This window comes from Ambystoma mexicanum, chromosome 1q (genome assembly GCF_040938575.1).
Source record: "Ambystoma mexicanum isolate Mex_15411 chromosome 1q, UKY_AmexF1_1, whole genome shotgun sequence".
Lineage (NCBI taxonomy): Eukaryota > Metazoa > Chordata > Amphibia > Caudata > Ambystomatidae > Ambystoma > Ambystoma mexicanum.
This window is the reverse complement of record NC_090922.1, coordinates 30,172,614-30,195,109: the sequence shown is the minus strand read 5'-3', so window position 1 is coordinate 30,195,109 and position 22,496 is coordinate 30,172,614. Positions and strand designations below refer to the sequence as shown.

The 22,496-nt window shown below is 46.8% G+C and overlaps 1 protein-coding gene across 1 annotated transcript in view; it reads left to right on the top strand.

The window, feature by feature from the left end:
• The window catches only part of PDCD5 (programmed cell death 5), a 167,326-nt gene that overhangs the window by 112,939 nt on the left and 31,891 nt on the right, over window positions 1-22,496 (top strand). The window contains exon 5 of the mRNA XM_069635450.1: window positions 18,986-19,057. Within this exon, the coding sequence (XP_069491551.1) occupies window positions 18,986-19,057 (72 nt within the window). The remainder of the gene's footprint in view (window positions 1-18,985; window positions 19,058-22,496) is intronic.

Here is a 22,496-nt window from a genome sequence, read left to right as displayed (position 1 = left end):
CCAGAGACCAACGGTATGGCGGAAAGAATTAATGGGTGTGTGATGGAGAGCATACAGATGGCCCAAGAGTGTAGTTATGATAAATTAGCCATCCAGGAGTGTTTGTGGGCATTGCGCATGTCTCTGCATTCAACTACTGGGGTTGGCCCTTTTGAATTGATACGGGATCGCAAACCCAATACCACAGTAAGTCCACCGAGGTTCGATAGGAGCAGAGATTCTGATTTAGTTGTGGATGCAGTGAGGAAGAAGTTGAAGGAGGAATGGGTGATGCGTGAGAACCTGGGAGGCGCAAGAAGGAGTTCAGGATTGGCGATTGGGTAAGGATTAGAAAAGGAGTAGTCAAGAGGAAAGGTAACTTTGTATTGTGATCCTGCAAAGGTGGTTGCTGTGTTGAAGGGAGATGTTTGTGTGTCTGGGAGTCAAGTGTCATACAAAGACAGAATTGCGGTGGTGAAGAGGTGTGTGGTGTAATTATGTATAGTTGTGTTAGTGTATAAGTGTAAAGGGAAGGAGATGCGTTTTAATGTTGGCTTGAGGGGAACATGGTGGAATGTGGTGTTTATTGTCAGTGTTGTGCAGAATGTTGCCAGTTTGAGGTTCTGTTGTTGTTTAGTGTTGGTGTTAACATGTGTTGGGGATTCCAGGGTTGGGCAGTTGAATAGTTGCAGGCTTCCTTGTGGCTGGGCTGGCTGAGCTGGGGGTCCTTATTGTTCAGAACTCATTAATAAAGCCATGTTTCAATGTTACAGCGACTCAGTCATATCTACTTAACACTTTTAACTTTCTAGACCCAGCACTTTTTGGTCCCTGCACTTTCTAGACCCAGCACACATTATCTTGCAATAGGGTGCTGGAGGGGTTACTTAGTATCCCCTTTGTCTAGCTTCTAATGTAACATTTTTATGTTACCCTTTCCTTGATGAATGGCTGGTGGCAGTGGTTTACATTTAACTACCGTAGTGTGCTTTTTCCGGGGGCTGCGTTTGCAGCTGCAGTAAAGCACCCATGGGTGCCATTTTTGTCAAAATGGCCCGGTCTTCTTTTTTCACCATTTCTTTGTGGAAAGGTCCTTCTTGAGATTTACTCTGCGCGCCAATCCAGGTTTGGTCCCTGTATTAGTTTTGTCTTTGGCGGGATTTTTGAGTGAAGCCAGCCTCTGGCTCCAGTATGTCTGGCAGGGGCAGGACGCGAGGGAAGTGCCCGAAACTCCCTATGATAGGAGACAGAAATGCACAGGTGATTGGCCGGCTGGCTGTCCGGCAAGGACAGCCACCCTGCTGGATGACTAACAGCTAGGCTGGAATGAGTGGGAGAAACCTGCATAAAAGGTGAGGCTTTTTGGCTTGGGAGGCCGACTCGACCACTGGATGAAGATGAAGGAATCCGAAGAAGAACTTGGAAGAGACGCCTGCTGCAACTCCTGGACCGTTGGTTTGCCTGGTGATGCCCTGTTGAAGCTCCGAATTTGCCCCAACTAGAGAAGCCCTGCGAGGACGACTTCAACCCTTGAGTTGGTGGGACCAATCAACTCCAAAGTAAGCCACCTGGACATCCTCGCGAAGCTGGTTGTATTTCCACTGCAGTTGCTGCTGGAAACCGAAGAGCCAGGGAGAGGAACACCATATTGCGTGCGTTGCTTTTAAGTTGGCCAAGAGCTCTAGGAAGATCCTCCGGACTCCCAGGGAGCAGGACTGACCTAGCCTGAGCCACCTCAAGAGAGGGCTAGACCCCAGATGCAAGGAAAGCCCATCTCAACAGCCAAGAGTCCGCAGTGGTGCTATTTGCTGAGACGCGAGGAGCTGAAACCACAAAGTTGGTCCTTTTTTGCCGCTGACCGTCCCGTTGCAGTGCAGGAGTTCTCCAGACGTCCTCCCTCTTGTCCCCACGACTGAGGCCCAGGAACACACGATCTGCAGAGCTGCACAGGAACAGAGAAGACAGCTGGAACCGTTTTTCTTTGTAAAGTCTAAGAACTTACCTCTTGTTGTGTAACCTCACTTGTTCTCTGTGGAGACTTGTCTTGGTTGCTTCTGTAGAGTTGCCAACAACTTCTTTACCTCACAAGCCAAATCAGCTTGTGGCCCTACTTGAGTTCTTCCTTTCTACAAAGACTTCTAAAATGTTGTGCAAGACATTAATTGTCTGCAAGAATTGCTTAAGCTCGCCTGGACTTTTGCTCAATTGACTTTGGCCTGGCCTGGCTCCCGGAATGACTCTTCTTCCCTCTGACATTGTATTTGTCTTCCTTCCAGGAAGGGGTTAACTAACTTTGCATTGGGGTTACCAAAAGTACTTGCCCGCTTCATAATATTTGTGAGATCTCTTGTTTTATTCTAATAATTTTTTTCTTTGACATACTCCGAAGTATTGCCCTAAAGGCAACAGTGTCCTAGCTATTTAAGTCACCTGAGGTTGTAGGAAGTGTCTGTGTGCCATCCCAAATGGGTATTTGCTGATTTAGGGAAACTAAGAGTGTGTATTCTGGAGTGTATTTGTATTACTATTATATTGCCCCTTCTGAAGAATGCTTACTCAAACTGACTGTTAAATAAATTTAATAATTGTTTAATCAAGAAACCTTGTGTAAGAGTTTATTTGAATACTTGTCACTGTGAATCTCTAACTTCCCTACTGCCCACGTTGACCCCTCTTGAGATAAGCCTAGCTGGTCAACACGCTACCAACCTGTGTAGTACATACTTATACCAAAGGCTGGGTTCCTATTGCCAGGTCAGGTTTGTTGTAGTGCACCCAAACAGTACTGCATACAATCTTGCATAACAAAGACGTTTTCTGAATTGTGTATGGTCCTTCCTAGTTTGTATTTCTCTGGGGAGGTGGTTCCATAGTTTGCTGCTAAGCAGGAGAAAGCTGATCCACCCAGCTTTTTCTTACTGTAATGTTTTGGTTCTAGTCGGATGTCGTTGCAGGATCTCGGGTTTCTGCTTGGTTTGTAGATGGAAAGTTTCTTTTCAATTAATTCCTCTCCCTGGCCCTGTATTGCTTGGCTGTTAGACAATTGCCTATTGTGAAGGTATCGTGAAGTACACACTAACCACTGAGTAAAACCTGGGTTACAAACATTTATTAAAATTAAAATAAGATTGGGAAAAGGCCTAACTTGCCTTATGCGAAGGTGGGATTTTCCTACCTATCAAACTAATGATGGTCTGTCAGGATGTCTAAAACAAATGTCTGTCTGTGTCCAAAACCTATACTTGCCCTCACAACTACTTGTAAATAATGTGTAGGGATGTCTGCATCAACTTGAGAAGTGTTAAAATAAAAGTTCAGAGCTTCTTTCAGCTTTTGGTTTGAAAAGGGGTTTTGCCTTCCCCCTCAAGATTCTGGATAGTTCACTTTGTCAAAAAGAGGGGTTCCCTGCCCCAAGCTTTCACAATGTTCCAAAACACTATTCCTTGGGATACTTCCCAGCTTTTCTGGCATAGTTGACTTTTACCAATATTGCAGAGTTTATTTAATATTATATCACGTGAGATTTCCTTGATCTTCAATCACAAGCTTATAGGTGAGCTAGGTGGCTTTTCCTTTAGGTGGGTGTACTTGATCTAGGCACAGTTGTCGGACCACACAGTCCACCCATCACAGGTCACGCAACAGATGCACCTTAATTGCTTGTTCACAGTTACACGGCCACTGTTTCAGCTTCACAGTGCTATTGGATTTATTCTCTTGGAGCTTTCGCAATACTTTCACCATTCACTCGTTATACTTTCAGATATCATCAGAGCTTTTGACACAGCCTACTCTTTCAATGTACACAGTTCCTTATTTCCTTATGGCACTTGCCAATGCTTGTTCTCTTCAATTTACTCCGTTCACAGTTCCTTTTATTTAAGGACATTTCACCAACTGCTTTCAATCCTCTTGGGATTCAATCACACTTGCTTTCTTTTGGTTCAGTATTCAGATTGCCTAAACGGTCTCTGTCACTCGCAAGCGATCTGCGTGGTTTCTGCAGGTCGGTTCACCCCACAGCCAGCCAGAGTCATTCATGCTCCTTTCACTCACTGGTTACGCTGTATCCAGGTGCTGTTCTCCACGTCAGCAAAGCTCTCTGTGGGTGTATCTGCTCCTGGCCCAGCGCACCTCTCTTCTAGGATCCCTGCCGCTTTGGATGTGGACCAGCTGTGCTACCGGAGACCTTTCAAATGCTCCTGCCACAATCTGCTTCTGCTCCAATGACACTGCAGATGCTAGGCACTTCGGGGAACGTGTCTCCCGGGTCCCACCTCCGGCTTCTCCTGCAAGTGTTCCACAGGCGATCTCATTAGCCTCACCTGAGCAGGCCATTTATACTACCCCCCCACCCCCCCGCTTGGCCCCAGGGGCAGGCAATGTTCCTTTACTGCATAACAGTCTTGCTATTTGGCATCACTCTTCCTCGTCCCATTACCAGAGTGTGTTTGTGTGTCTCTGGGTTAATAAAGGGAGGATGTATGCCTCTGGGTGGTCTTTTCCTTGTCTCAGTACCTGGCTGGTGTGTATTGGGAGAGTGTTTTCTGAAAGAATAGGGAAGAGATTGGTAATACCTTATAAAACACTGGGAGATACTTGACACCTTATAAAGGGAAATGGGGATACTGTGTCTCCCCCAAGGGTGTCATATACCCACTCCCCAAGTCTCCACCACCTAGGTGATCCTCCCTTGCATATTCACCATCATGGTCAGGATCCGAATTCGACCGCCTTTCCTTGGCCACCTGGGAGGAGGATATATTGGGGAAAAATGAGGACGCCCTCCGATTCCTCACACTATTTACTTACTTTTTCTTTGCAGTTATCAGGGTGATTTATATGCATTGTTTTAACTGCAGCTGTATATATGTTTTTGTATTTAGTGGTGTGCTAGAATACCTGCTTGATTCACCTTTCACAGTGTTTTGGATCTTATAATAAATGTATTTATTTACTTACTAAGTGTAATCATTGTATATTTCACTGTGTGGGTTCATTGTGGACGCCTGATCCCACTTTCCGCTCCTGAGACTTGGCCTTGACTGTTCTCCACGCTTACCTCGATTGGTTTGGCTAAACTCCCAGAGATCCTGTTCACTATAACTAGGGTTGCCTCCTAAACTCTGACACCACAAGACCAAATGCAGTAGAAATGTGGCCTTCCAAAGCCCTTTGGTGTAGCCTTTTCCCTTTGCGCCCAGGTAAGTACAGCCACACATTTGAGGTACCGTTTTCGTCGGGACACCTGTGGGAACGTGGGAAGGTAGAGCATGTGTTTTTGCCCGTGTGTTTTTGTGGTTTCCCAGAAGCAAATATATCAAAATAGTGTTTTCTTTTTCTTTTTTTTCCCGTACATTTTGGACTTTGCCGGGCCTTGTGGGTGATGCATTTTAGGGCGATTCATGCAAGTCGGACCTCTTTTTGGATTCCCACGGGTGTCTTCTTTTCAGAAATGCATCGGGTTCCTTGTTTTTCTTGGTGTATGCGACACCATAGGCCCAATCTGTGGATTGTCGTATTCCCCAGGGTGTTTCATGTACCAGTGGTTTAGCCTTTTCCCTTTATGCCCGGGTCAGTGCACCCAGACAAGAGGTACCATTTGTATCAGGACACCTGTGGGAAGGTAGGACATTTGTTTTCTTCTCTTGGTTGTGAAAACCTTTTCATACGTTTCCTACTGCGTTTTGACACACAACCCTGTCATTTCCCAAATGTGACCTACATTTAGTTGCTGCTTTAGGCACTGTATGCTTTTGTGAGCATTGGGTGCCTGTCTCCCATGTGGGTCACCTGCCCCCAAGCCCAGCTGTTTTCCCGGGGAGTCCTGGCGGGGTTCTTGTGCCTCGTCAGCAGGAAAAGCTGTAACGCTGCCCGGCCAGAGCTCCCAGATGGCCAGTGGTGCTGCCTTCGGCGTCTGACTTGCACATGTGTCGACCGCCCCTGGCGAGCACCCGGCCCTCCCCAAAGGGAAAAGCTGGCATGGGGGTGCTGTCCAGGCCTTGGGCACCTGTGTCCCATGTGGATCAACCGTCCCATATGCAGTAGGATCCAAAAGGATAATTGCCTCGAGTGCTGGTTTGAACCCACCCAGGGTCTAATATCCATAGACTGTGTACTGTAGCCCAGCAAAGACCCAGACTGTGTGTCATCCAACCAACATCTTCTGAAAATGTCTGTAACTCTGCTACCACCTCCTTGTGAGTTTGCAAGGGTAAGGAAGCCGTGAAATGGATTTAACGTTGGGAAGTCTGTCTGGGACGAAGGGCCTTCTTTAAAAATGTATTTATTTAAAATTTGTGTATTTTGCAAAGGTGTTAATACTGCGACCATAAGGTGATCTGGGACCTTCCCTGACATAAGGGAGCATTTTATGGTTTTACTAAAATCTGAACCTACTTCTGATCTCGCCTCCTTAATAATCCTGGATGAACATTTGCTCTGTAAGCTGTAATGAGGTCAAGTAATATCTTGTCGCCGGTTGAAAAGAATCCAGAATTGTATCTGAGGCTCGTTTGGGCTTCCTGGATGAACTCCCATCCGGGCAGCTGTCCTCGTCTGTTCCTGTTTCATTTTTTAAAATGTTCACCAAAAAATGCAGGCGAAGGCTTCAGAGCGCCTGAGATGGTACGATGGAGCCATTGAAAGCAAATGGAGACCTTAGCTCCTTAAGCAATCTAATTCTCTAGCTGCTTTGGGCTGTTAGAAATGCACTCCAAGTAGCATCTCCGCTTCGTCTGCCTGATTAGTCTTTACATTATAATTAAGCCGTTTTCTTATGCATGTAGTTTGAGCATTATGGTTATAGCTTTTTCTCCAAGCCTTCTCGGATTGCTTGATTGACCTTTTCTACAGTCTGTAACCCCAAGGCTTACTTTGCTCATGGGCTGGATTTAATAAAATATTTGTGCCTGGGGTAGTTGGTCACTTGTGTAAAAGATCTTTTGAATAGAATGTTTGGAGCATTTGGGATGGAGCGACGGTCTCTGTCGATTTTCATCTGGCTGCGTAAAGGCAGAAAGCAGAGTGCTAAAACGTTCCAATTTGGGCACTATTTGCTCACTCATCTGTAACGTAATCGTGGATGATGTTTGACGGTAGAAAATGGAATTCAGGCATGATCCAGCCAGGGAAGGAAAAAAGGTTAATCCGCTTTAAAACACCTTGGGTTATTGAATTTACAGTCCAAAATATGACCTTCAGTATGCATGGGAAGTAGTACCACCTGTTTTGAACCCTAAATTGTTCAGGAGTTCTAACATGGATTTGGTGTTTGCGTTATTTGGAACGTACAGACAAACATGATCATCTCCTGTAATTATCAAGTGGGAGTAGTGTGGTAAAGGCTGAGCTAACGCATCACAAAATTGATCAAATTCAACTGAGGTTGAAGGGTGGTAAATTAAGATATCAATCGATGTGATGAGTTAAGCCTTCATTTAAGATGCGTAGCCTCAATTCCAGCTAGATTTGAAATGGTTTTTAACCTTTCTTGTTAGGGAATATTTCACTCGCTGCTGATTTTACTTCTTTTTGTGGCGCTACTCCCCCGCCCCCCCCCCCCAAACTTTGTGCTTTTGTTTCAGTCCCCTGTCCTCACTTTTGCCAGTGGAGCACAGCCTTCAGCTGCACTCCACTGGGCTTTCATGTTATGGAGAAACTGACGTGTTCTCCAGACAGTCAGTACTGAGAACTACGTTTCTCTTATGACTCTGTTGCCACTTTTGTTCAACTATTTCATTGTGCAAAGTACATAAAGTACCGCACAATGGGGTCCATGCGTTTTCGGGCCTTAGTCACCTACTAAGGATTTTTTGGTAACTCTACAATGTGCCTAGGAGTAGACTGGTGGCAGCAGAAGCTTTTTCATGTATTTTTATGAATGGAGCCATACCGCGCTTGCCGCGTTTGGTTCATGTCCGTGGTTAGTGTCCGTCATGGCCGTGCCGCAAGGTCTTTTGTCTTCTCTTTTTGGCCATTTTGTCCGTTGGCCTTACTCCTGGCCTTTGTGACCCAGGGAGTCCTTATTTTGGCATGCATTCAAAGCCTGTGCTTTTCATGTGCTATTGCATGTCACATGTGTAGGTACCCAGGAAGTGGGCTGGGACTGTCTGGTCCCAATCCATACTACTGGTGCCAGGATGTCTGGTGTGCAAGAGAGCTGCAGTGGTCCCTGATTGGACCACTGCTGGCGTGCACGAGTGGGGCAGATCTCCTCATTGGCCAGATGGGTGCGAGCACTCACTGGACATTTGGATATGAGGAGGGGTCCTGAATGAACCCGTAGATGGCAAAAGGTCCGAACTAACTTGTACATAGAGCCAAGTAACCAGAAGAGCCGAGCAGACCCAAGGACTATCCCGAATCACCCAGAAGAAGGTTGGCAGCCTGAGCCTGCTGTTGCCCTGGCAGAGCCCTGCTTTGCGCTCTATCTCGGAAGACCTGTAATAGTGCTTCAACCCCTTAGAGTGGTGGGACCAATCGATGTCTCCTGGTTGCCCTGCAAAAGAGCCTTCTCGAAGTGTCCCTGTTCCTTCCAATGGGCTGACAAGTTGGAACCTTGGCACCTGTGCAGGAGCATTGTCTCATCGATTTTACCTTTTGCTTTGGGGAAATCCTAGCTTGCACTGCAAAGCATCTTCTTGCCAATTTCTGTCGTCCCAGCTGCTTTGGACCGCGAAAGAGAAGCGTGCGTCAGACCACGGGACTTGGGTGCCACTGCGTCACTGTTCGGTCGGTGCTGCCGACTTTCCCGCTTTTCTTCAAGTGTCCTGAGATCAGCTGCATTGGTGTTTTCTTTTTCCAGCAATCGAGACGAGATATAGCTCTTGTTGTGAACCGGGCTGCACTTTGCAGCTAAACCAAAGGTGGGAATTTCGTACTCCAAGCAACCCTCTAGAGACCTGCCAAGTTTGGACCCGGAGTGAGCTAAAAGCACTGAGTAATTAAACCACTTACCGGAGGACCCTAGTTCTTCCATTGCATTTTTTTTTAAACCAAGTTTATTTTTGGATCGAAGGCATACAGGTAAATACAACATAACATTTGCCATTAATTATTATTTGGGTTCTGCACCTTACTTGTGTTCATACCTTACAGTTCCTAGAAGTTCGCTTTGACTTCAAAGATGTGCAGTTTTCGATTATTTTTTTTATTTATTTTTTTATTTTTATTTATTTCATTTATTCCCGCTCTCCCCTTCCCTCCGCCCCCCCCTTTCCCTAGAAACCCTTTCCCCTGCAATTTTAACCTCTATTGTACACTATAGAGTTCAGTAGATTTAGGATCTGACGTTTGAGTCCCACCGTATTTGTCTGGTAGGTCTCAGATGACATGCGTGTTACGGAGTAGGCGGGGTTTCAAGAATTGAGCTGCTCTGTCCCGCACATGTTCATGGAATGGGTTCCAGATAGTTAAGAATTTTAGATATTTTCCAGTACTGAGAGCACATTTCTCCATAGCCATTACTCCCCAGACCTTGATCCACCACCATGCTGCGGTCGGGCCCTCTTTGTTTTTCCAGTTTTGTGCAAGAGTCATTCTTGCTGCTGATAGCTGGTGAGTAATGAGCCTAGCTGTCGTTCCTGATGTTGCATATTTACCTTCTATGGGGACTCGCTTTAGGGCATGTCCACCACACATGGAATAGGTCTCCCTTCTCATCACAGTTCCTCCAGCAGTTTGGTGAGTATGATTTTATGAATGCGGTTCGGGGACATATACCATCTGAGGCATATTTTGTAAGCGGATTCCTTTATCGTATTGCATCTGGAGGTGCTGTGTGCACGTGCCCATATTTGGTTCCATTCCTCCTCCGTTAGTGGCTCTTGCATGTCTCTTTCCCAGTTCATTTTGTATGTGAAATTGTCGGTTGGTTGATCGTTGGAAAGCAGTCTGTAGAGTCTGGTGATCACCTTCGCCGTGTTGCCTTCCTGCAGAGACGGTTCTAGGCCTGATGGCATTCTCGTGCCCGCTCCCTTCACTGTTGGGTGGGTTATCCAGTGCCATATTTGTGCATATCTATAGTGCTAATTTTCTCCTATATTGAATTTCTGCTGACAGTCTGTGAAGAGTAATGGAGAGCCATTTTTGTATGTCTTTCAGGTACATGTCTCTGCCCCTGACCATCCCCCCCCATTACATTCGTTGAAGACCCGGTGTGAAATCTGGGTTGTGCATCAGCGGTGTATATGGGCCCATTCCGCTCGGATGTGTTTCTTTTTCCGGCCTTTGTCCCAGCTTTGCAGTGACCATTTCGTCATTTCTAATAGCGCACCCCTGCTCTCTCGATTTTCTTTTCTCAGGCTCAACAGGGCTATTGGGGGGCTAGTGAGGCTGATTGTTAGATAGATTCCACACCATCCCTTATGGTTCTCTGGTTTTGCCCACCTCAGCATTGGTGCTAGTTGTGCTGCCAAGATGTATCTGTCCATTTCTGGAACTCTCAGGCCGCCCAGGAGCGGGGAGCGCATTAGGCGTTTTGCAACTCTCGGATCTTGGCTGGCGTTATGGGCACCGGTAGTGAACTTATTACATAAAGGAGACGAAGGAGGATAGTCATTTTGACAGCTATGATGCGGGCAAACCATGACAGCTCCTGAGATTCCCATTGGAGCATGTCTTCCTGTAGCTGTTTCCACAGCGAGACTATGCCTGATATAGTTTGTGTGGTTCTCTAGTAAGGTGGATCCCTAAGTATTCCAGTTTTTGCCCCACCCGGCCCATCGGGAATGTCCTCTCCAATGTCTGTCACTTCTCCCCTTGCTGTTATGTTCATGGCTTTTGATTTGGAGAAGTTTATAGAGAACCCCGAGACCTGTCTGAATTCCTCCAGTTGGGCCATCGCTCTGGGCATCGTATTTTCTGGGTCTCCCATGAAGAGCATCATGTTGTCCGCGTACAGCGCTATTTTGTGGGTTTGCTGACCAACCGTCACTCCTCTGATGCTAACATCTTGTCGGAACTGCATTGCGCATGGCTCCATCGCGAAAATCAGGGGGAGAGCGGACAGCACGGTCGCGTGCCCCTTCTGATCTTCACAAACTCTGTGCTCTGACCGTTGATCCTGAAACTTGTCGATGGGTGTTGGTAATTGGCGAGCACCATCTTGGTAAATTCTGGGCCACAGCCGAAGCGCTCCAAGGTCAGTTTCAGATAGCACCAGTCCATGCTATCAAAGGCCCGGGTAGCATCTAGAGCTGCCACTGCAAACGTCTGCCATGTTCGTCGCCCCGCATCTGACATCCACTGCCCTTCTGACGTTATCTTGCGTGTGCCGGTCAGTGATGAACCCCGCTTTGTCATCGTGTATTATGTCTGGCAGGATTTTCATTAGACGGGTTGCTGGGATTTTTCGTGTAGATTTTTGCGTCGGTGTTCAGCAACGCTATGGGACGAGAGCTTGCACAGTTGTGGGGATCTTTACCCGGCTTCAGGGGCAGCATAGTTATAGACCTCCCCATATCAAGCGTGACCTTCCCCTCTTCTCTGATTGTATTATATAGTTTTGTCAACGGGCCGAGCAATTGGGTGTGGAAGTCTTGTTCGCTGGTAGTGCTGAGATGGCATTGCTGATATCTTGTGCAGTGATTGGGTTCCCAAATCTGGGGCAGCGGGAGAGTGTTGATGTAGATGAGTTGGCGTTCTGGGTCAAGATTCTCGCTACTTAAGAGTTCCTCATGAAATCGCTTCATTATTTCATTTTTGTCGAGCTCTGCCGTGGAGGGTTTTCCACAGACAGTCGTTTAGTTGTGCTATATAGTTCCAGGTTTTTTGCTTTCTCAATTTCGCCGCCAGAATCCGATTCGCCTTGCCCCCATGGATGTAATAGGATTGTTTGGTTTGTAGCAGTGAGTGGGCAATCCGGTCCGCCGTATGATTCTCCAGTTGAGCTCTGATTTTCCGAAGCACTCTCAATGATTTTCTCGAACGGTGTGCTTTGTGTTGGGCTTCGGTAGATTTCAACTTTTTCTAGTTGGTTTGTCGCCGATGCTCTTTCTCTGTAGTATGCCGCTGCCTGTGACATGAATTCTCCCCAGCACACTGCCAGCATATTACCCCCCCAGTTTGTTTCCCCGTTGTCGTTTTCTTTGAAATAGTTGTTGATGGTGGTCTCCATATGGGCCCTTAACACTATCTCCTTTAGGAGGATTTCATTTAACCTCCAGGGTGGTTTTGCCCTGCTGCCTTCCACCCCCATTCTATACCCACCAACACTGGCGTGTGATCTGAGTGATATTCCACTCGTTGTGGATACTAAGACCATGTCTATCTTGGAGTATCCAAGTTGGACGGCTGAGTAGTGGGTGTACTCTCTCCTGTCTCCTTGGAAGAATCGCCAAGTTTCAATTACCCCTAATTCTCTGAAGAAGCGACCCAGGGCTTGTGTGTTTTTCTGATCAGTTGTTATAGGGGGGGGGGAGGAGAGTGTTTTCTCCAGTATTGGGTCCATAATGCAATTGAATTCCCCACCTAATATCAGTTGGCCCTTGCACCAGCTGCCCAGTTTGCCCAGCAGATCCGTTATGAACACATCTTGGCGACTATTTGGAGCGTAAATAGATATGATTGTGTACAATTTCTCCTTTATCAACCCTTTGAGCCCCAAGTACCTGCCCTCCTTGCCTTTACGGATTTGTAGTTTTTTGAAGTCTAGCGCCCTCCCAATTAGTATAGCTACTCCCCTTTTTTTTTCTCCCCACTTGAGGCAAAACATGGTTGTGGGAAGGCACGATTGGCCATTCTCTTCTCGTCTTTAGAGAGGTGTGTCTCCTGTAGGAGCCCATTCGCCGTCTGCAATGTTTTCAGCCTATCTAGTATCACCTGTCGTTTTCTTGGCGAGTTCAGGCCCTGTACATTCAGAGGTAATACCTTTGACTCAGCCATTTTTGTGTAGGGGAAGTTGCACAGTTTCGAGATGGGGGTGAGGCGCTCCACTGACTCACATTTAACCTTTTCCGTTCCATGGGTCTCTAGCTTGTTCTGTCGATGTGCCTCTTGGTTCCTTTGCTCTTCCATCAACCCTCCAACTCTCCCTCTTCCTCCCCACTTCCCAGATGTGGTGTTCTTTTCCTTCTGTGTGGGTTTTGTATGTTTTGGTGTGTTGTAGTCCTCCACCATTGTTCTAAGGTTGTACATTCTCTTGTTGGTTGCTTCTCCTAGTGTTCTTCCATTGCAAGTTATTCCTGGCTCTGTTGCGGAACCTTGGATTTCCCTGTTTTCTTTGACTTTCGCTTTTTCTCGATTGACCATTCACACGGTTTACCTGCGGTGTCTGGTGGATTGGGACGTGGTCGGTCATTCGGACGCTCCTGGTCTTCCTCTAGCTGAAGGATTGAACAGCCCTCCTCGCAGGTAGTGATTTTCTGCTGTTTGCCCTCCCATGTAAAGGAGAGGCCGAATGGATGCGTCCACCTGTATCATATCTCCTTTGCTTGGAGTACTTTTGTAATTGGCTGCATCATTCTTCTCTTGCGGAGAGTAATCAACGCTAGATCTTGGTATAGTTGAATGTTAGAGCCGTTGATTGTGAGGTCATTGTGGGATCTTGCTGCTCTCGGGATGTCTTCTTTCTGGCATTAGGACGTTACCGCTATTAGGACGTCTCTAGGCCTTGCTCCAGGGTCGTTCCGTTTTGGGCCAACTTTGTGTATCCGATCAAACCCAATTTGGTCCGACTGCGTGTCCGGGAGCATGCTACTGAAACATTGTTGCATAGTGTCTTTGAGGTCACAATCCTGGATCATTTCAGTGAGGCCTTTGACCCTGATGTTGGATCTTCTTGAACGGTTTTCAAGGTCCTCCGCCTGTAATTCCAAGTTGGTTGTTTGCGTTAGCCAGCTGGTCTAGAAGGACGCTGTTCTGGTTGGATTCTTCCGCTACATTTGATAAGCCATTTTCGACTATATCTATTCTGCCTCCCAGGTCTGCCTTTTCTCTGCTTACCTCCTGGAGGGAAGATTTCAGTTCCTCCTTATCTGTTCCAGCTGGTTGTGGAACGTATTTGTGAGTCTGGCTTCCATCCCGTTCAGACAATTTAGGAGTTCCTCCTTGTCTGACGCCATAGTGTTTGGTGATGCCACTGCGTGGTTGGGTCGTTCCGGGGGGGGGGGGTGGGGGGGGTTTGTTGTAGTGAGGGAATCATTCTCCATTCGTCGCCTCTGACCCCAGCAATTTTCAAGTTGGTCCACCTGGGTTTTAGCCTGTGTTCTCGACTTTGTCCGGGCCTTCCCTTGTCCCCTGGCATCTGAACTGCAGTCAGTGCCACTTGGAAACAGCAGAGTTATCTTCTTGACCAATGTGTATGCCTCCTTTGCCTCTTGGAGCTCCTAGGCTGATTGATGTGCTTCTTTACAGTTCTTATTGTCCTTTGTCACGCTCTCTGGACCCCAGGGGCACCTTGAGGCAGCACTTGTTTACCTTCTTGGTGGTAGCTCCTGGGTAATGGTGCTGCTGACAATGTATATTGCTTGGGAGTTTATGCAAAGGAGCACGCTGCTGCGCTGTTAACAGTTGTGTAGAGTGATGTCGCTGCAGACTCTGCACCTTGCTTGGAGGTTTTTGCAGGTGGGTGTGCTGTTGTGTGTGTCGACAGGTGTATAGGTGGGCTAATGCAACAGTAGTTCAGTGCCCGTGAGAGTGTCTAGGCTGTGGCGGGTGGGAGCTTGTATAAATCTTATTTTTGGGGGTTGAGGGAGCAGGGGCCCCCCGTCACAAACGCGCCCCCCCCCCACAAGGCCCTGCTGTTTTCCTTGCTCCGGCGCACTTTTGCGCCCCTCTCGCACAGTACATGTACTTGAACCTGAGCAGGATCCAGGGCGCAACGCAAACTGGTGGCAGTTCAGGATTGGAAGATGTATGCTGTACGTTGCACGTACCTTGTAGCTGTCAATGTCCGTAGGACTCCCCTCGACCCAGGCCCCCTGGCCGCTCGCTCTCAGTGCTCATGGCTAGTGCCTGGGAGAGGGATCCGTATGTACACAGCTGCCAGGGGAAGTGTGTTGCAGGTCCTGTCGCACACGAGTCACCTTCTCTCCTCCTTCCCTCTTGCTGGTTGCTCCGGGGCTCCAACCGGGGCTAGCTGTGTTCGCTTGGGGCTTCGCCTTCTGCCAGGGGTGTTTTTAAGGGGTTTAGAGAGGGGTTTAGGGAGTAGCGGTCTTGGCGTGGCAGGTGAATTGTGGTCTGGGGCGCCTCTTTGATGGTGCCATTTTCAGTGAAGTAGTGGCCGTTTTCTTTCGGGAGTCGAGCTGCTCGTTGCTAGTTGAACACCCTTTGATCCAGGCTCCCCGGGCTGGCTTGCGGGCTGGGCAAGCGTATGTTTTCCATGTGATTACGAGGGTTTCTACTGAGCTCTCTGCTCACTGCTCAGGCGGCCATTTCACCTGCAACCTCTGAGGTACTTCAACTGCCCCCCTTAGTTCTTTGAGAATGATTTGCCCCTTTTCTGGCTTCTTATGATTGCACAGTAGGCAGCCCTGTGCACAGATCCTTTCCCACTGTGCCAAATTGAGTCTTGTACTCGCGTTGGGGAAAGTGCTGGCTGGGGTTGCAAGATCGGGAGGCAAGACAGTGATCCCAGGCAAAACTTGTGTTGTGCTAAAGGTGTGGAGATGAGTCCTGTAACCCCCTTTCCTCTCCTCAGAGCCCAGAGATTTTAATGTGATCAAGGGATGAGGAGCCCTTGCCGGTGGATATTTATGGGGGCGTAGTTGACGACTCGCTTCTCACACCGCAGGTACACCCGTGAGCGCTCGCATCTAGGATGCTTGGTGGATTTGTGATGCAGTTCCAAAATAGTTCGCAGTTATCTATACCATGCAGTGCCAACAGCTTGTGTGGCCGTAGTTCGTGCAGTGTCTTGTGGTCGTCTCGGTGCCTAGTGGGGAGGGTCTATCAGTTCACCATGTGATAGGATGCAGCTGATTTTGTATTACTCAGGGTAGTTATCATCAAGATTGATCCAGGGTATTTGGCTTAGGATCTTTATTACTGAAAGAGGGTGCGTCAGTGAGCTGCTGGAGGGTGACTCTTCCATCCACGTATGCGTGTCCTTGCAGTGCTAGGGGCTTATACCGGATGAAAGGGTTGTGGCCTCCAAAGTAGCTGCAGTTTCTTATGGGCTTCGTGGGTTTTCTGTCACTTGGTGCTGCAGCAGTGACATGTGCGTATATTGGTGGTTATATTTGTAATTGGCATCACCCGCTGCTTTGTGCTGGTGTAGTGCAATGGGTGGTGAGTTCAGCACAGTTTGGTTATGTTGGTCGCCCAGGGTCTCCAGCAGCGTTTAGCCCCTCAAAGAGTGGAGCGTTTCTGCGTTGGTCGGCCCTTATATTTTAGACTGCCCGGGGTGAAAAGAAAGACGTTCCACTGTCTCTCCGATAAGCACTCGTACCTCAGGTGTAGCGCACTTACTACAGGCAATGCAGTGGGGGGTTAAAATGTTTTCTCCCTTGTTCATGGGCAGATCTTCAGAGTCCCTGTTTCTAGCCTGTATTTCAGAGCCCCAGTTGTAAGGGATTGCAGTTATGTGGCGTGGGGAAGACATACCAGGTTTTGAGTCCGTTGCTTCAGCACAGCAGTATCCTGTGGCCCCCCTGGGAAGCGCTTCAGTGCCCGCCGTCTCCTCTGTTCAGCCACTTGTGTCACGCTGCACAGTCTCCTACAGTTGGCTCCCAGCGCCACATGGGACCGAGGGCAGCTGCCACTTCAGGATCCAAGATTGTCTACCCTGGTTTCCATGCTGCATCCGTTGGTCTGCCGGGTGAGTCTTGCAGATTCAGGCTCCCCAACAGGATATTTTTTGGCACAGGATTCTTGCTGGAGAGGAGCTCAAGCTCTAAGCAGCCATCTTGCGTGCACGCAACAGCGCCCCCCTCCATTGCATTTTTACACACAAAGGATCCCTTGTGGTCCTTGCCTTGGGTAGCCTCTACTTCCTAAAGCCTCCCGAATGTTGGGAATAGCTTTGTTTTCCGCAGCAGATTCTCCCCTAACGCTCAGAACCTGTTTTCAACACTTAAGAATCCTCTCTAACTTTTCCACCCCCTTGAATTTTGTACTTTGTGTCTTTACGCACGACCAAGCATTTTTACGCGCACACAGAACGCTGAGCCCAAGGCTCCAATCTTTGTAGGGCTAGACTTATAAAGTTAGGGTTATCCATCTCTGAAGTTTGCCAATGTGAAAAAGCTTGCCTGTCCTTTTCCCTTACTGTTATTATTTTTTATTTTTTTTGCAGGATTCCTCACTTTACCACATTGGCCAAAAATGACTGTACATATATTTTACATAGTTTGTGTTGGTGGTGAGATTTCTGCGCTTTTCATTATTCACTTGTGTTAATTCTTGGTCCTAATAAATTGTACATTTTCGTATACCGCAGTCTAAGGGTAATTGTTGTCTTCTTACTGTTTGTGCTCATCCAAGACCTCGGATCACCCCACTACTCTTGAGATTTAGCCTTGGCTGCTCTCCAAGCTGCCTTGAATTGTCTTGGCTAACATCCCAAAAGTGTTCCCTGTTTCACTAACCAGGGTGGCCTCCTAAACTTTTGTTCACCAGAGCTGAGTTCAGAAATCCATTCTAACAATTCTCAACATGTTTTTATTGATTATGGCAACTCTGAGCATTAGCAGGGTATCCCTCAGGGCATATGGGTGGACATTAAATGGTCTGCCAGCCAAGTTTTGTTATACTTAGTACTTCATGTTCGAAGCCTGCTGTAAAGTCATTTTCCTTGCTGTCATTAGGAGTCTCCATTGTATGGGATAGCCTAACTACTATAACCTATATCTCTACGGACCTCAATAGTGCACTGCTGCTTCCTAGTAAGGGTAATGCTAGATAATTCCTAGGTGTGTGGCCATACCATTATTTGAGCAGATCCTGCCTACATAGAACCTTTGATGCAACCGGATATATTAAAGTGCAAAGTCTTCAGATGGCTACGATTGGCTCCATGGTGCCATGATCGTGTCAAAAGCTGTGGTTTTTGAGAGGTGCTTATGACAGGATGATAATATGCTAATTCTGCAGTTGCCCTTCCCGTCTCATGAAAGAATATTTAGTCTTGATCGTAGATGGTTTCTGACGCTCCCATATTCTGCTCAGTATTGTGGCCTGATGGCCTCCATTCTAACTGCAGAAGACAGCAGCAAGAATTTGCTGTGCTAAACCTTGACCCTGAAACACTTAAGATCAACCAGGAATGGGAGTCACCTAAGTGGATCCCGAGACAGACGGATCAGAGGTATAGTTAAGGAAAAAGGCGAACAATCAACTTTGCTAGTAGAACAAAGTGGCAACATAAATGACAATTGGCACCAAGGGGGGATTTTGTCCAGAACAAGACTCCATCTGGCCCTCCGGAACTTTGATTACAGTGTTGAAATCCTGTCTCTCGGCTCAGTAGTGACCCATCGTCACCAGCAACAATCTGGTCAAAAATCAACATCAGCAACCTCTGCTTTGCACCATTGGTCCGCATCCTCATTGCCATAAATATCTAGTATTGTGGGTGTCTGGCGAGGCAGTCAACGCAGAAGTACAAAAGGCAAGTACTTTGTGTCAAGTTACAAGTAAAAGGTTAAACACGAAAGCAGGGAGTATGCATCTTCCATGTCTGAGCTCCCATCCTGAAGTCCCTTTCAACTGTCACTCTTGGAATCCAGAGCCCCTTGAATTCCACATTCCATCAGGCATTAATTAACTCGTACACCCAAAGGACCAATTCCAACAAGCAAGATACCACATTCTTCTTGCATTACATTGTCCCGGAGTCCAACAGTGCATGCTCTATTTCCTTCTGGCTTCATCTCTACTTCCCAATCTTGCCTAGTTCTGTTTTTGACAATCTTGTTTCTTGTTGCATTTAGTATTCGTTTGGGCTCCCAATTGTGTTGCTGCTTTAGAATTGTTGTCTTATGAACTGAAATATTGGCAGATCCCTTTTTACATTATTTAAACTTAAATTTAGTTGGTTTTGAAAGACCTATGGTTTCTTTTCTAGATATCTGAACAGGGCCTGATAGAAATTTTGGAAAAAGTTAGTCAGCAAACTGACAAGAAGACAACAGTAAAGGTGAGTGATAGCATGAACATCTTTTAAAATGTGTGCCTCTGAAATACAAATATAGTACCACAGTTGAATCTTTCATACTGCTCTTCCTCCTTGCAAGCCGGGTGGTAGCTGCCTACAGCCACAAGTATGCCGTGAAATGTACTCCCCAAGATGCTTTCACTTATAGGTGGACTCTTGCATAGCTGTGCTATACATGCTCCTGGCTGCACACCAACCAAAGTGTTGCCAAACAGTCTGTTGTTTTTTTGTTTTTATTTCTTCTCTTCACATTTGTGGGAAGTGACTGTAATCGCGTTTTTTTTGTCACTTTTTTTCCCCCTCATTCTAAAACAAAAAGTTCACCAGTCACCTCTCCCCTCCCCGCTGTATGCTGTACACATCTGGATATAACTAACAAGCAACTGCGACTGACTGGTTTTCCCACAGTGGCACTTTAATGAGCCTAAATGCCATTTGGGAATCTTTCATCCAGTAAGTCCTGCATTTTTGTATGCCAGAGTAAGAGGTCCTTGTCGGACCTCAATCATTGTGATAGGAAAGATTGACACTGCAGGTTAAAAAACAAATTGAGTTGTCTCTAGGTGTTCCACAATGAGTTCAAAACAAAATAAACTGATTCAAGTTGAGCAATGGCCAACTTAGAATATCAAAACGGTACTTTTAAGGGTTGTAAGGAACTCATGGTGGCAACAGTAAATACAGACACAAATTATCACAGTTCAAGGGTGTTTATTAAACTGTATAAATGGGTGAGAAAAATGCTTGATGTAAACCTAAATCTAAGATGGGAGCAAGCTACAACCATCAAATAAGGCAGTCCTAGTGGCATTGTCAAATAAAAAGGACCTATGCTAAAAAATAAATAAAAGCTATTGCCAATCCTTACCATTAAGTTACAAAATAGTGCGGGATAGCATTCACCGGAAAAGAAAAGTGTTCACAAAATGATAAGTCAGGATGGTATAACTGGGTCTCCCTTCCCCACGTTTTTAGCATGGGACAAGGCGGGACTCTCGAGCACAGCACACTCCTGGGCTTCTCCAGCACAAGCTTACAGTTTGTTTCCAAAATATCAGGGCCTTCTGTGGCCAAGTCTTTTTTTACACCAAGTCTCTCTTGCCTCAGAGGGCGTTATGTGCTATAAACAACCAAACAAAAGTTCCTTATGGTAATCTTTCTGTCTGGTGATTTCCCTTCACCCGTGGATTCCCCTAAGCCGTGCTCCGATCCCTTTGCAACGTTGGCATTCCTCAGTCGGGTTCACTATGCCCTTTCACTCCCAGGATTATCACCTGTAGTATTCAAGAGTCCAAATGTCTTTTTAAACAACTGTTCACTGTGGACATCCCTCAGCTGGGTTCACACTTGTCGACACAATGTTTACGGGGTGTTAACGTTTTGCTCTCATTCGCGGGCATCCCTCAGACGGGTTTTCATTTGCCAGTTTAACACAGTCCAATTAGTTGTAACACCTTGCAGGATTCACTTCCCTTAGCATTCTCTGAGTCCCCGGTCAGGCGTTCTCTATGCCGGCCTTTCCTACAGCCTCTGGGTACTATGATGTTCACAAGAAAAGGGGACCAGCCTTTCGAAGGAGCGCCCTCGTGGCGCCGGACCACTCTGCAGCTGGTCTTTCCCTGGGGCTTTAAAAGTTCAGTAGCACACAAGTTCTTTGTTCATCTCATGTTGCTGTTTGCAACCTTCGCGCAACACCGTCCGGTTTATTAACGGTTCTCCCTCAAACTCACCGGCTGTGCTGAACTCCTTGTCGTTTCTCTCTGGAGTCTACCACGGTAGCAAGCGCGTCTCCCCACCTCGGTTATCAGCGCGGGAGGGTCCCGTGCACAATTGACATCTATTATACCAACACGTCAACTGTAGGTCCCGGTCTTATGACTTGCGGGTGTGGGTCGAAAAGGGCAAGGGCACTTCCCTCCTTGTTGTCCTTTACGGTCTTGCCACCTTTCTTCTCTGTTTGAACTGCCGTCTTGAAATTGCTTCCTTGTGCGTTTGTCCTTGCTCAAAATGTGCTCTTGTGCTCAGCCTTTTATCCCTGTGGGGAAGGGCAAGGGCCATTGTGTGTGTAGTTACTGTTAATTGAGTCTGCCTGAACCTTGTTTTGGGACATGTCAGGTAAACTGCTCTGGTGTTAGTCCGTTGTCTTTCACGGTGTGCGAAAGTGTTCGTGTTGGAAGGGTGGAGGGGGGGGGATTAGAGCTTTTAAATATCCTGCGGGGTAGGATGGGGAAAGGTGTTATAAGAAAGGAGGTACCGCGTATCCTCCCCCAGTGGTCCACCCCCAGGAACTGGATCCAATAGTGATGGCCGTGTCCTTACACCTGGATGACAGATCTATGGGGACTAGCGAGTGAGACACCTTCATGTTTCTCACATAGTACATCTAACAGTCATCAAAGAAGTGGTATTCTGAATACAGCAACACGCTGCAGCCTAAGACTGGAAAACGTGTGGATTTGCCCTAGAATTAACTAATTCAAAGAAGGCTTTTAGTAGCAAGGTCCTCTGTCGTCCTACCATGTCCGTTAATATAATACAACAAGATTGCTAATGGTAATCAATAGCTTCATTAACCATTTTCCTCCCTTAGGGTGACTTTACTATATGTGTTTGAAGAGTAAATGTATTACCGTATAAACCGCATGAGTGCGCAATAATCGATAATACGATAGTATTCTTTTCCCTTTCTAACGTTGCTACAACTATAACCGCAAACAAACACAAAAGTGCCCTTTGAAGTGCATTATCAAGTATTCCTAAGTGTTCTAATATAAAAGTCTGAAGTATTTATAGTGATTTTTGGTGTAAATGTAATAAATATATACTTTGTATATAACTATTTGTAAATGCTTCTTTGTTGTTCCTGTATAGCTAAGATTCAGTGTACTTACCTACAGCGCACATCTCCCTCTTAAGATAAGCCTGGCTGCTTTGCCACTCCACCAAGGTCCTGAGCTGGTACAGACTGATGAAAGTTGGGGATCTACAAACGACTGGGATAGCTTACTAAAGTCATCCTACCAGTAGGACTTTATGAAACTCCCCTAACAGCCCTTCAATGAAGTCCCGTTTCAAACCAGCATTTTGTAAAGCCAACATTTTTGGCTTGTGCATACTTTTTAAGCTTTTGTCAGGCACTGCTATTAGATGCCCAGGTGCTCGTACCATTGCGTCCGCTACCAACAATGAGTAGCGACTACCGCTACGGCTGTGCCTGGCAAGTGGCTTTCCCATGCCTAAATAAAAGCCCAAACTGTTGGATTGCCAATGACTTTTTAAATGTTTTTTGGAAGGGTCAGTGTTGTTGGTCTGCTTAAAACTTGGTCCTTTTCTAATCCTGGTCAGTCAGTGTATGTGGTATTTGTTGATTACACAAGTGCTTTTGGCCTGTGTGGATCAAAATCATTTAAGGAACAAATCA